This window comes from Gavialis gangeticus, unplaced genomic scaffold (assembly GCF_001723915.1).
Source record: "Gavialis gangeticus isolate Ggan-Ray unplaced genomic scaffold, GavGan_comp1, whole genome shotgun sequence".
NCBI classification, from domain to species: domain Eukaryota; kingdom Metazoa; phylum Chordata; order Crocodylia; family Gavialidae; genus Gavialis; species Gavialis gangeticus.
In genome coordinates this window covers 152912583-152927749 of record NW_017729022.1, presented here as the reverse complement: position 1 = coordinate 152927749, position 15167 = coordinate 152912583, and the positions used below count along the sequence as shown (strand labels likewise).

General features: G+C 43.5%; 1 protein-coding gene across 1 annotated transcript in view; it reads left to right on the top strand.

Annotated features, from left to right (window-relative positions):
* CAMKMT (calmodulin-lysine N-methyltransferase) overlaps positions 1–15167 on the top strand; it is a 514533-nt gene that overhangs the window by 143603 nt on the left and 355763 nt on the right. Inside the window, exon 4 of the mRNA XM_019516343.1 lies at positions 9675–9800. Coding sequence (XP_019371888.1) covers positions 9675–9800 — 126 coding nt within the window. The remainder of the gene's footprint in view (positions 1–9674; positions 9801–15167) is intronic.

Here is a 15167-nt window from a genome sequence, read left to right as displayed (position 1 = left end):
GCTCTGCAAATACTCAAAACAAATTAAGAAAAAAAAAGGAATAGTTGGGGCATGGGGCCTCAGCCCACCCCACTCACAGGTCTGGTGTCTGCAGCTCCAGGTCTCTCAATGCTATCCTCCTTGGCCTGGCTGCCCTGCCAAGCTGGGGTGATGCTTCTTTTAATGGGTCCTGGACCCTTCCAGTGGGTCTCTGTCTGGATCCCTGCTGAGCTGCGGACACAGCCTGTGTGCAGCCTGGAGAGCAGCTTTGCCTTTTGGCTCCAACATTGCTGCTCTCCCCTCCATTTCCCTGCTGCCAGGTTTTAAACCAGCCAGGTGGCAATTTTTGATGATGTCCTCTGCCAGTGCTGCTCCCAGCCGACAATAAAAGTGGCTGATGAACTGCACGGGCGGTTCGTCTCAGCATGACTCACCTGGCTCCACTTTTCCTGAAAACGGTAAGCATACGCTGCTTTCAGGATTTTCTCTTTGTTCTTCAGGTGAGTCAGCCCTGCCTCAGGTCCTGCCATGGGAGGGTGCTCCAGGGCCTCCGCTTGTGTCACCCTGGGACACCCCTGCTGCTCCCTCCCTGACCAGTGAGGGGGGAGAATCCCACCCTAATCAGAGTGTCCTGCCAGGGCATGGCCACATCCTTCTTCAGCTCAGCACTATTGAAGGGAAGGGAGGGCTGCTCTAGCACCCCCCAGCTTTTAGCCTGAGCCACTGCAGGCATGTGCCTGCATTTCTTCAGTCCAGAGGGGATGTCTGTGTATTACAAACTGATTCAGCCTAGCCAAGTTAGACTAACTTGCAAAGATTGAATCAATTCAGGCTCAGGCTTTTTGAATGTCTGTCTCTAGCCCTGCTGAATACAGTGGCTGGGGAAAAGAGGAGATGAGAGAAGAGGCAGTGGCACCGCAGTTTCTGTTTTCACACAGCTCTGGTGACTAGGAACTGAGCACTGACCAAACAATGAGCTTGTAGAGGTCATGGCACATGTGGTTCTCCAGTACGTGTGGTGCTCCAGCAGAAGCTGCTGCTGACATGTCAGTGAGCATAATGAGCTCACTGCATGCACATACAGCCAAAGGGGGAATGCAGCTGCAACGCTGTACCACTCCTGGATTTGCTCATGTGTCATTTCCAGCATGAATAATAAAGATTGGAGACAGAAATTATCCTTCTACATTTCTCCTTTTTTTTTAGTAGCGTATTCAGTTTTCTCAGTTTACTTTCCTTCCTCATGCCCATGGCTTAACCACCCTTTCATTGATTTTCCACAGTGATTAAGTAGTATTTTAGATTTGTCTCAAAAGTGTGTTTTCTCTGGTGATAATGTAGAGTACTGTAGGAAATATATAGGAAGATCACAACATAGGTTCACCATGGCTGAATGCTCCCATCACTCTGCCTCTAACTGAAGCACCAGAATTTCAGGCTTAACTTTGTCACAGACACTGCCAGACTGGCAGCAGTTTTTGGTTGTCCAGCCAAAAGCTGCTGCCAATTCATCAGCAACATGCCTGACCAACCTGATTTCCTTCTGTGATAAGGTGACAAGCTTTGTGGATGGGTAGAAGGTAGTGGATATAATATACATTGACTTTAACAAGGCTTTTGGTATGGTTTCCCATGATACTCTCAATAATAAGCCAAGGAAATCCAGATTAGACAAAAGTACTGAAAGGTTGATACCTAATTGGTTGGATGATTGTGCTTATCACGTAGTCTTCAATTGTTCAAAGTCTAGTTTAGAGGGATGTTGAGTGGGGCCCCCCAAGGTGTCTGTTTTGGTGTATTGTTTAACATCTTTATGAATTATTTGGATGATAGGATTGAGTGTATGCTTTGCAAATTTGCAGATGACACCAAGTTAGGTGGAATTGCAGATACACTGTCAGCTAGGGCTAGGACCCCAAGTGACCTGATAGACTTGAGAGAAAGTCTGAAATTAATCAGATGAAATTCAACAAGTACAGAGTCCTGCATTTGGGGTGGAATAACTGTTTGCAGAAATACAAACTGGAGAATGATGGGAATGATTCACTACTGCAGAACATGACCTGGGAATTATAGTAGCCCACAAGCTGAATATGAACCAAGAATGTACTCTTGTTGCAAAAAAAGATGAGTTGCATATGGGACTGTATGAATAGAAGCTTCATTTAAGAATAAAGGGAAGTGATTTTCCCACTCTGTGTAGCACTAGTGAGGCCTCACGTGGAGTATTGTATCCAGTTTTGGGCTTTACAATTTAAGAAAGATGTGGACGTATTGGAAAGAATCCAGAAGAGTGGCAAAAATGACTATAGAGTCCTGGGAAGCATGACTGCTGAAGAAAGGCTGAAAAAATAGGGTTGTTTAGTCTGGAGGAGAGAAGATTAGAGGCAGATGGGGGGTTTTGATAACAGTCTTCAAATAGCTGCAGGGTGATTATAAAGAGGATAGAGATAGACTGTTCTCTGTGGCTATAGGGGGCAACTCTAGGAGCAATGGATTTAAAATGCAAGAGAGGAGTTTTAGGCTGGAAATTAGGAAGAACTTTCTGAAAGCATTGGTAAAGCATTGGAACAGATTGCTTGGAGAAGTTGTGGAATTTCCACCCTTGGAAATTTTCAAGAGCAGGTTAGACAGGCAAGTTGACTGGGATGGCTTAGTCAGGATGATCCTTACTTGAGCAGAGGCTGGACAACATGACCCTATGTGGCCCCTTCTAGCCTTACTTACTTATGATCCTATGGTCCTGTGATTAATTTTGAACCTTTAGTGCTGCAGCTAGAGGGTGAGTGATGCTGAAGTGGACTCCCTCCTTTGTGGAGCACGGAGCCCAGCACAGCTCTAGGTAGCAATCCCAGCATCCTCTGTTCTGGCATGGTAGTCAGTTTCCTTGCCATGTACACACACCCCAATTTTGGAGGGTCAATATTTGGGGAACAGGTACATATGCTTTGCAAGTCAATGTGAGTAAATGCGTTACCTTTTCAAAAATGGGCTTTGGTTGCTGTTTGTAGATTAAGCTTTGTATTCTGTTAATACACAATATACTGTTATTGGATAATTATATCTTTCAAATATTGGGGAGAACAAGTGATATTTTATATTGTCTTATGGAAAATATGTATGACTCATTAACCCAATCATTTTTGTATTGTTACTCACTGGAATTGAAAAGGTTAATATGAACATTATAGTAAAATCTGAAAAAATGTTTTAAAATTTCATTATTGGTATTTTACCACACTGTCATTTTAAAGACATTTTTGCTTCTTAGTGTCTACATAGTTCCTCTCCACTTATAATAAACAAGTTTCATACTCAAAAGGCTTGATTTAAAATTGTCATAATGTATTAAGATGCCTCTTGTATGTTACATAAGACCTACTTCACTAAGTGAAATGTATTTGTATTAAAATAATATAGAAAAAAATCATTATATGAAAAGAAGGCCCTATTCAAGAAAGGCCTTCAAATTTCTATATGGGGTCAAAACACTTGCAGAAAAAATAAATGGAATGTAAGTAATATTCCTATTCCTAAACAGGTAGAAATATAATGTTTAGAAACAGAACTGAACTTATACCTAGAGCCAAATAATGGCATTCATTCAGCAAAAAGAAAAATGCATTTCAATTCAAGCCATGGTCTGAACTCATCTCTGCAATGACACTGGTTGTACCATGTTTCTCCTCCCCCAGAATAACATCCTACAGCATCCTGAAGCCAAGTACTACTAGAGTGTTACTAAATGGCATGAACCTCCTCTGAGGAAAAAAGAGGTGGGTTTCCCCAAAACCACTCCTAAAAATTTTCTTCCTAGAGAAACTATAGTAACTCCAGTTAAAAATTATACTATTTATATTTGTCATTTAATATCTCACAATTAGTCCTGCATAGAAGATAAAAAAAACAGTGAATTCAATCATTCAGAATTAAGAGAACTGTGACCTGCTTTCAAAAAATTTAAGTCATAAACAGGGGTATAGGTATATGGCTTGTGAGACTTGAGCATACATCATCATAAGACATAACCTGAAATAAAATATCTACCTTACTTCATAAGCTAATAACTTCTTAGTTTAGTGTTCTTCACGGGCATCCAATGAATAGACTGAATTAATTAAGTGAATGGTATCTGAGACCTAAGGAAAATGACAGGAATCTGTGTGCTTTATGATTTGCTCCTTCATATCAATTTTTAAATTGATATTTTGAACAACACCTGTAAAGTTTTAGTAGGTTGGGTGCCTTGGTAAAAAATGGGGAGTGGGTGCATATATACTCTTTTTAAATATGCTTCTGAATTTTAAATAGTCAAAAATACCATTTTTGGAGTGATGATGTAACTGTGATGGTCCAGGAAATATGTGAGAAGCAAGGAGTTTTTAGGGTGATATCTTTTTTTTTGTACCAACTGTATAGTTAGACAAGGCCTTAGACAAGCTTTTAGTCACATGGTACACTTCCTCAGGTGTGGGGAAAAAGCGAGACACAGCTTGAGGTAAGTAGCATATTCAAGGACAGGCCAAGTCTCTTATATGAAGCGCTGAAGAGATCTGAGGTCACTTGCACATCCTGTGCAGAGTGAGCCATCACACAGCAATTGTCCACAAACTGAAGGTTGCAGATGTCCTTGGTGGTGAGTTTCATTTTTGCCTGGAAGTGACCAAGATTGAAAAGCTTTCCGTCCAGTCAGTACTGGATATGTTCCAGGTTCTGAAGTTTAGCCTTTTTTTATTTCAAATGCAGGAATGGTGAGCCCGCAGGGTGCGGTTTCCCAGCCAGGAGAGATGGGACAGCCTGTTTTTGTGGCATCTTTTCTAGCCCCCCTCCCCATTGGGGTGAGCAGAGGGTATCCTAAAAAGGACTGCACAGTCGTGGATGTAGCTGCCGAAGGGCACCTCTATCCTGAAACAGGTGCTTGATGACCATCATGCATCTACTGCCTGTGTGCAGATTCTTGGCTGGGGGCCTCCAGGTATCACAGCCCTGTCCCCATCGCCAATCCTCTATTGCCACAGGGCTTTTGGACCTGACAGAAGCCTGTAAGTGGCATGTTACTGTGGGGACTCCAGCGTATAGTTGGGCCCACATCGTCTTGGCAGTTGATGGTCAGATTCAGTGGCAGGGCAAACCACGATGACTTGCGCCGCTTCTCCATTGCAGCCTTCTTCCACCTTCGCAGCCATTGGGGCCACAGTCTTCCTTCACCTGCTCCACTGTTGAGGACTTCTTGGATCATTCTTTGTCTGGAACCTCTCTCTTGACCTTGCCGCCATGGATGGCCCTACCAGAAGCATGAGCTCCAGACGGCATCACTCTTGGGGTCATTGGAACATGCAAGCCTCTCCACCTCAACAAGGTGACGATCCTTGGAGGGAACTACTCTAGTGTTTTGGTATACAAAACAGTATGCCAGGTTCAAATCCAAGACTCTAATGCAAATACTCCCCTACTTACCTAAATTAAAATGTTATATTTAAGGCTTTATCCCTTCTCTCTGCATTCAATGTAGTGGCTCACCATAACTTGAAAAAGCGTCAGCACTGAGGGGGGAACTGCCTGCAATGGGCACTACCATGTATCTTGTTCAAATGGGCTGCACTTACCTATTCTTGTGGTAGGTTTCCATCAGTATATCTCAGTCCTTTTGCCCTGCTATCTGAAAGATTTCCATCAGTATGCTTGCCCTGTATGAGCCATGTGCTTTATAGTCATGCTCACTGTTTCCTGTATTTAATCAACTTCATAGTTGCTTTCCATTCCTGAGCACTTAATAGTTTTGGCAGCAGTTTAATGATAGACATTGTATTTAATGAGGTTTCCTTGTATGTGATTTTGAGGCCAAGTGGCTTTTTCCCCCATGTTTACTGGAGGAAAAAAACCCTTATCTTGTATTTGGCTAAATTTGATATATTTCTCCATTGCTCATTTTGTGTTTGCTCATTGATTTTCTTTCCCTAGAGTGTAACCTATTATGATTCAGAAATAAGTCCACTCTTCATATATTTTAGTGAGATTTCTTTATCTTGATCAAACAATATCATTTGGGCCAACATACTTTGTAAGAGTAGGAGATCTGTCTTTACAATACACAATATATTTGTTGAAGCAGGAGCTCTCTTGTTGTTTCTGGAGAATCTGATTTATAACCAACATATTTCTTATACAGTGGGCATGTCTACAAGTGTGCTGTAACTTTAGTTGAAAAAGAAATGCAGTGTCTGACACAAGTAGGAAAAAACAGTGAACAGTATTGGATGTTATTCTCTTTCATTATATTGGAATGGGAACCTTTTTGACAAGTGTGCCACAAATTAGCCCTTCACCCTCACCGAATGCCACTCAGATTCCCTGCCTTGCCCAATCTGCTGCTCTCCTTTCTTCTCCCTACTCTGTGTGCCATGCCTGATCCTTTTGCTCTGTTTTCTGCTTCCTGCCCTATCTGCTGCTGTGCTCCATGTCCCCTCCTTAATCTGCCATGAGTCACACACACAGGCTCCCTGTGCCACTTGTGACACAGATGGGCCACCCCTGAGCTTTGCAACATACAATTCACCTCTTCAGGAGGTGTGTCGCATTCTATGATGTTGGTCTGTTATACAGTGGGAGCATCTACACTGAACTTTAATGAGCATTAGCCTATTTTAATGTGCATTAAAGCATCACTAAAAATGTGCTATTTAATTAACACACATTAAAATAGGCTAATGTGCATAGTGTCATTTAAAAACTGTGCTCTTTAGTTAATGAGCATTAAGACAGGCTAATGCACATTTTTTTATTACCTCACATAGAGGGTGCCTATACATGAGCTCAGAGGCTGCTTCAACATGCTGTAATTATGCAGACTTGATTAATCAAGTCTTCTGCAGCATGGTAATTACCATGCTTCAGCCAGCTTTTGTGTCTCGTGTATCAGTGTCCCTGCACTTCTAAGTGGCAGTGGGGGCATTTTATCTAAAGCTCATTTGCCAGGCTTTAGATAAAGCACCTCTGCCACCATTTTGAAGCACAGGGATGCTGATACACAAGACATTACGGGTGCTTTAATTAACTGGCTGTCAGAGCTGCTCTAATTAAAGCATCTTCCCCCACCCCTGGAGCATGTGTACAGATGCCTGAAGGTACTAGATTAAATGAGCATTAACTAAGGCACATTAAAGCATGTGTAGACACACCCAGTGTAGCCTAAACTAGCACAAACTATTTCAGTGATGTTTTTAGAACCTTCCTATCATTTGCAAATATATGCAGGCAAAATTATAGTATTAATTATGGTTTTAGGTCAAGCTAATTAGAAAATTCTGGATGTAATTTTAGTGTTATTACCACCTTTGTATTATGCCACCAATATTTTTCTTAGTACACATTTTATGAATTTTAACATCATTACATTCTTTTGAACAATTAAACAGCATTGATGAATGTATATGAATACTGCTAATGAACACATATTTATTATTTTGGATTTCACTCCAATTTACTAACAGATTTTCAAGACACTAGACAATTTTGTCATCTTAATTTTATAAAACCACTCTTATTTTTGTCCCCCTCAACCATTTAATATGTAAATTAGGTATTCTCAGGCTTAATGTTCCTCCTTTTTATAAAACAAATACATCATTAATCTGATTAAGTTCTTGGATGAGTGCTGTCCTCAGATCATTGTGGATCATTTATTGTTGGGCATACATCCAAAAATATAGATTCAAGCATGGCACTTACAGCCTAGGTTTATTAGAACTGTTGAAACCCCTAACTGGCATTTTTCAGAAGAACAGTAAAGCACTGCTTGCTTGAAATAGCAAACACCGTGTAAAACTTAACAACATTTCTTATCCTTACCTGCAGCTCAGTGATTATGATTCAATAGAAATTATGTTGTCCCTTGATGTTTACCAACTGCATTTTAAGCACCATCTATTATAAATTCTAACTTTACTGAAATGGCTAGGTCACCATGAGATGCTTTTCTGCCAGCAGTTGTAACAGAGGTTATATATTAATAGAGATTGTGGGCCTTTGTTTCTGAATTCTGAAGCTGGTTATGGATTGTGGCTGAGTTCTCAGGTTGGTTTTAGGTCACAGTGAAAATGACTATAAGAAGGAGAGGTAATGAGAATAGAATATTTTTATTGTTGTTCTTGTGATGCATATACACACATCAGTAAAACACGACTGCTCATTATTTGCTGGCCACTCTACTGGTACTGTCATGCACAATGAGACCAGCCCAGGACTTCACATTTATAAGCATAGCTAAGTGTTGGGCCCTTCCTTCGCCCCTAACACACAGAATCTGCCAATTAGATTAAAAGAAAAACTCCTCTAGGTGTACAGTTGTACTCTTACTACACCATCCATAACAGCTGTGCATCTTGCAGTCTTCAGCTGATGTCCTCCATGATATTGGTGCAACCTATATCACTCTTAGAGTTCAGTGAATTTTCATAAAGGTAGCTAATTAGAAATTAGACACGCTTTCACTTTGTGCCAGAAAGCTTAGCTGACATTTTTTCCAATGATACAGTTGGTTCAATAAAATATATTACCAAAGAAACGTTGATTCTCACATTCATATGAGCATCATGGCTATAATACCAGTCATACCTAACTTAAATTGACCACATTTTTCCCCAAAAGAGACTATACTGTAAATCTAATATTTTTATTACTTGAATAGAGATTTTAGAATCTGAAATGTTTAATTCCAACTTTTAGTCATATATAATTTAAAAATTCACCATCTATGAAACCACTTACAGATGTTACTTTTTGTTATTAAAATTTGTATCAATATTTTACCAAGTTAATCTTTTAAGAACAGGTTCTAGGGACATCTGATATTTTAATTTGTTGTGGTACAGTCTATGCTGAGAATAGGTCCAAAAAGTAGGGCTAGAGCTTAATTATAATATTTTAAGCACTATTATGATATTAAATATTTTTCAGTGATGTAGGTGTAATACTGAAGACAATTCAATGTCAAAATGTCATCCTAGATTAGAAGGGTGTTTGGGCTCAGGGTGCTTTGGCTCAGGATTTTTTTTAACTAATTCATGTCCTTAAATGCTTTGATTTTAAAAGTATCAATACAGGTAGTATTTCTGTTTGTTAGTCAGTGAAGAATTGGTAGCTCATTTCCTGGTTAATTCATGTCCTCATTTTATTTCACTGTATTACATACATGTAGCCATGACTGGATCTTAAATCTAATTCTGAAGAATAGCTTGTCAAGGAAACTGAAAAACTGAATCTAGATAATGAGATTCTTAGTTGCATTTGGAACAAACAGATGTCTTTTTATGGTTTTGGGGGTTGGGCAGGTGAAAAGAATCTATGTAATAAAAATGGATAGATACTTAACAGATATTTAGAAACATGTATGCACGTGAACAAAACCTGAAAAATTGTGTTGCTTCTTAAAATACTTATGATTCATTGTATATAAACTTTTTATGAGGTTGTTTTGTCATTCACAAGTTCATTTGCAGGAAGCAATCCTTGCACATATCCTATGGGTATGTTTATGCAAAGATTCCTGTGCCACAATCATTTTGAAATATCTTTGGCTTTCTTCCTGCTGTTTCATAGAAGTTTGTTATCAAGCACATAATCTGGAGCCCTTCGTCCTGAGACAAGCCGTCACTTATTATGGAAGTCTCAAAACAGGGCTTCCTTCCTTCCCACAGATGGAAAAGAGCACCATCAGGATTTACTATCCATCTGTAGAAACAGCCGCAGGGCTCCTTTTCTTTTGGGGATAAGGAAGGCCAGAAACAGGGGTACCTCTCCTTTGTGTAGTAAAAAGTACGGCAGTAAGGTTTCTGATTTTGCTGCAAGAGAGGCAAAGGTGGTAACAGGGGATTCACTTCAGTGTTTTTTCTGTTGGGATGTTGCCTTGCATTGTAGCTGGGCTGGATATGGAGCCCCAGTGTCTTTTGTTGGGTTGTTGTTTGTGCTTTTTGTTGGGTTGGACTCCAGAATGGTGGATATTTGAGTTAATGCTTGGAGTAGCGTATGCTTCTCACAGTTGTGGTTACAACTACCTGTAGACTCAGCCTTGAATTGCTACACTAATGATGTTCGAGCCATGCTTTCAAGCTTTACTTACCACAAGGCGATAAAGCCTTTCTCTTTCCTTTCTTTCTGTCTGTTTTGTAATCTCCTGACTTCTGACTTTTTTTTAGTGCTGATACCTGAGTCTGAGCTATTCAGTGAGGGAGCAGGAACAGTATTAGGTGTATTAAGAAACCTGATATAATCCATTAATTCTGAATTTTGTAGTTGCTTGTCTCACAAAAGTTGTTTTGTGGAGTAAGTTACAGCAGTAATTTAAAGCATACTAACTATTGTGTACTAACTTTTATTGCATCCTGAATGTGCCTTTGTATAGTTTAGTTTTGGATATGTTAAATTATAAAAAAGTGTTCCCAATGTAGAATCTGTATAGGGCACAGAAAATTACTACAGTATACTGTAAGACATGCTCAACTGCTGGCCTGCAGGTGAAATCTGGTCTACAGAGCCATGGCATCCAGCCCACGGAGCTCTGAATGGTTCAGGAAATTTGGTGGTAGGGAAGCCTTGCAATTAACACTGCCACCTTTTGCCTATTGCCAAATTTCCAACCCCTTATGGCTGGATAGGGCCCAGGCCAGGCTGTTGCCACCTGGCTGGAGCAGGACAAGGCTGGGCCATTGCCATGAATCCGCGCCTCAGATGGACTCTGGGGAAGAAGATTGGGTGCCACACCCAATAGATTATTTACCATGAGTAACTGGCCTAACTTTGCCCATAACTCTCATGACGTCATCCTTGCTTTATGTTGATATGCAATATCTCTTTATAATGGATGTAAGCTGCCCAGTAATTTATGAATATTGGCTATTAACTTGGTTACTGGGATATTTCTTCTAAGACTATGCAAATGTAATTTCTTACTGAAATCAAAATGAAAAAAAAGAAGTAAAATGATTGGATAAGATGTGCTACTTTTGGTAAAAATCCAGGATTGTTAAAAGATTATACCCACTTACTTGTTGTGGCAGTTCTACTCTTGGGCTCTGGCCAGTTGCACTGAGTTTGGCATACATGGCTATTAGGGCTGTGCAAAGCTTCGGTCCCTGATTCAGTTCAGCGGAGATTCAGCCCTATTTGGTGGCCAAATCTCCAAATCCAAATCAGAGGGCCCTTTAATCTCTCCCAATTGAATCGGGATGATCCGAGTTGATTCAGAATGATTCGGACATAGACATAGCTTTAAATGTCTTTTCTACATACCTCTAGGTACCAGGCAGCTCGTGAACACTGTGATGCTGGGGCACATGGAGTGTCCCACAGAAGTGCAGGGGGCTCCCCAGTGTGCTTGGCAGCAGGTCTGGAAGTGGACCAGAGGGACGTCTGGTCCACCTGTGAGTCTGCCAGGGAGCACACAGGCCCCCCCCACCCCCACCCCCTCTGGCTCGACAACTGGTGCCTTCTGGGTCTGGGGGGGTACCCAGGGTCCCCCTGCGGCTGATCACTGAGCCAGGGAGATGCCGGGAGGGCCCCCTGCGTGCTCCTTGCCAGACCCGGAAGTGGATTGGAAGTACTTCTGGTCCACTTCTGGGTTTACCATTGAGCACATGGTGGGGAGGGCACGCTCCTGTGGGACGCTTCATGCACCCCACCACTGCAGTGTTCATGAGCTGTGCTGGTACCTTGAGGTATGTAGAAAAAACATTTAAAGCTGTGTCTATGGCTGAATCACTGATTCTCCGAATTGACATTGAATCTTCAGATTTGGATTTGGCCAAATCAAATCAGGGACAGTGATCCAAATCAAATCAAATCACTGTCCCCGATTTGGGCTGAATCTGAATTGAATAGGTCCCGCTTTGCACACCCCTAATGGCCATGACTGGAAACTAAAGGATCAAGAACATATCTGGTTGTGTAAAGGAAGACTTCCATTTTCCAGTGTCTGAAGAAATTAGGTCTGCCTGCGTTATCATCAAGGTGTGGTAAGCCTAGTGGTGAAATAGATTAATGTAGTGCATAGGATCTTAGTCATGGACCAAGTGCCACATTATGTGTCTTTTCCCCTTGGGTGGGTTTCATAAAGGACGCGTCTACACACTCGTAATGGTTACAGAAGTTTTTGTTTTCGTTTTACTTACACATCAATGGAATAGACGCGTAGGCGCAGACCAAGCAGAAAACAGGTATCGGTTACGTTGCGAGATTGACAGCTGCAGAGACAGAGCTGAACGAGGTCTTATCGAGTGCACTGGGAAGGGTACGCGAGGGAAATTTCGTGGTCGGTGGCGGAGAAGCACGTCAAGGCTGGCCAAGCCTGGGTGGGGAGGAAGAGTTCCTCCTCAGTGCGCTGATGAGCGCTGCTTCTGCTGGGCGGAAGCTCGCACGTAGGTTTTATAGGCCAAATGACGTCTCTTGCATTGCGGGTCCCGATTGGTCAACTTTTCGCGCCTGCGGGAAAATAAGAGGAGAAAAAGGGGTTTCTGAGGGCGGGGTCAACTAGCTCGGGTTTTGTGCATAGTTTGCAGGTTTGTGCTGATGGCACAGTTTTTTTGCATAAGACATTATGCTAAGTGCAGTACCAACAGAGAACAAAGATAGTCTCTACTTTAGGCGCTTTACAGCCTAGACCCCTTCTTGCTTTTTAAATCTTTTTTTCCTCAATGTTTTGTTTCTGTTGATACAATTTAACAGTATTTTGGCCTAAGAAGGTTGGCTGTTGGATTGCTCTTTCCAACTTTGGTCACTGACTCTTGAAGGGAAGAACCACTGGTATATAGAACTCAGCCAGTCCCAGTCAGGTAAATGGATATATAGGGCATTAGAGGACAATTATAGTTTAGGGGCTGGCTGAAGAGAGAGAGAATCTGAAAATTCTTCACAGGAGAGATTAAGGCAGAAGGCCTGAGAGATTCATTTAGAGATGGCAATGACAGGATGGAAGAGCAGGTACTATGTATTCTCTCATATTACCTACCCCCAAAGTAAATCTGCATCTTGTTTTTGAAAGGCAGAAGGAAGAAAAAAAGATCTTTGCTTGAGAGCCTCTGTTGGCTAGAGGAAGTTGGAGGTGGAGTAGTGGGAGGAGGGGAGAAAAAGTGTCCACAGCCAGCAGCTAGGGAGCCCTGCCTGCAGCAAGTGAAGTTTTACTTTGCTTTCTCCTGGCAGAAGTTTTAAGCCACAGAAACTGCTATTATCATATTTCCTTGATTACAATGCCCAACACAATTTCCCACAGCAGAATTTTGGGGAAAAGGTATGTGTTATATGCAAGAAAATATAGTAGTTCTGCAGTTGTTACAGCTATATCTGAACATTTATTTACAACCTGATACCCATTTTCTTTCTTAAATGGCTCAACGGTTGTTGCATTTTCTGTTTATTATGGGAGGTTTTGCCTTTATTTTGTTTTTAGCAACTATATTCAGTACTATCCAACAGATACATTTCCTGTTGCATACTGTGAATTATTTAATTACAGTTTCAACCAGAACAGATTTGTAGTCCTGTTCTCTGCACGTGATTGTATTACATATGATGTACCCTTTGTTACAGTGGAAAGAATAAGAAAATGTAAATGGCATTGTAATAAAACATGGAGATGGCCTCAGTTTAATGCACTACAATACACTTAAACTGTAGTGACAGCTTTCAAGTAGGTAGTCTTTCTTTTCAATATCCGTGCTGAATATGTACATGTGGGGCCAAAGGTGGAGGTTCATATTTAGACAATTTCCAAGTTAACTCAAGAAAATAATTAGTGTGTACTTACACCAGGGGAGGACAATTATTTCGGGCGGGGGGCCACTTACCCAGTTTTGGCATGCTGTCGAGGGCTGCATAGGTAGCCCTGCCCCTTGACAGGTGCCCCGCCCCCTGGTCTTTGGTCCCAAGACATTGGGACATTGGTCCCATGTCCCAGGGCCAGCATCGCTGGGGCCCAAAGCAGGGCACAGGCTGGCAGGGATCTGTGGAGCCGGGCTGGGCTGCACCAGCAGGGAGAGGGGGGAGCTGGCCCAGCTCCATACAGTCCATGCCGGCTGGGACCCCGCACTCCTGCCACCCTGCTCTGGGCCCTGCCAGCACTGGCCCCAGGACACGGGTGCGGGCCCCATGCTCCTGCTGGCTCCCCACCCACTCACTCCCAGTGCCCCCCAGCCCTGCAGTACAGGTCGACCCCCTGCTCACCAGCAGGGAACAAGCTGGTGCTGAGCACAGGGAAAAGCTGGTGCTAAGCAGGCACAGGCAGCCCCACGTGGGCTGCAAGCAGCTACAGCATGGGGCACCGGCCACGGGGCGAGTGAGGGGCTGCTTTTCCCCATGCTCAGCACCAGCTTGTAACCCGCCCCTGCTGCTAGCCTGGGCTCCGTGCCAGCTCCCGGCTTGCCTGTTGGGACTGTGCACAGCAGTTGTGCCCTGCTGCCAGCTTGCCACACCAGGCAGTGTTGGCTGCTGCTGCCCGCCCAGAGCTTGTACGCTGGGCAGCCCAGAGGTGGCAGTGGCAAACACTGTCTGGCATGGCAAGCGGGGGGACCACAGCTGCTGTCTCCACGTGCTGCCTCAACAGACAACAAGCCGGGAGCCATGCAGGGCCCAGGCTGGCTTTGGGGCTGGGTTACAAGTGATTTTGAGCATGGGGAGGGGTAAAGTGGCCCCTCGCCCATCCTGTGCCCAGTGCCCCACACTGCAGCTGCTCGCAGCCCACCTGGGGCTGCCCGTGTCTGCTCCAGACAGCCCCATGCAGGCTGCAGCAGGGAGCACCGGCCGCAGGGCGGGGAAGGGCCACTTTCCTCTGTGCTGGGAAGGAGCCTGGGGAAAAGCTGAGTGTAGAGAGGTGGGAAAAGTGGCCCTTCCCTCGCCGCATGGCTGGTGCTCCCTGCTGCAGCTGCTCGCAGCCCACATGGGGCTGTCCAGAACAGGCACAGGCAGCCCCATGTGGGCTGTGAGCAGCTGCAGCACAAAGCCTCGGTCATGGGGTGGGGGAGGGGCCTCTTTTCCCCCCACACCCATGCTCAGCTTTTCCCTGGCCACTTTTCCCTGGGCTCCTTCCCTGCCTGGGGTCCTCCCCCCCCTACTTCCCCCTTACCTGCAGTTCCAGCATGGGGCAGCTGCATGGCCTCAGGCCAGAAGCCCCTGCTGAGGCTTCTAGCGGGGGGGGGGGGGGG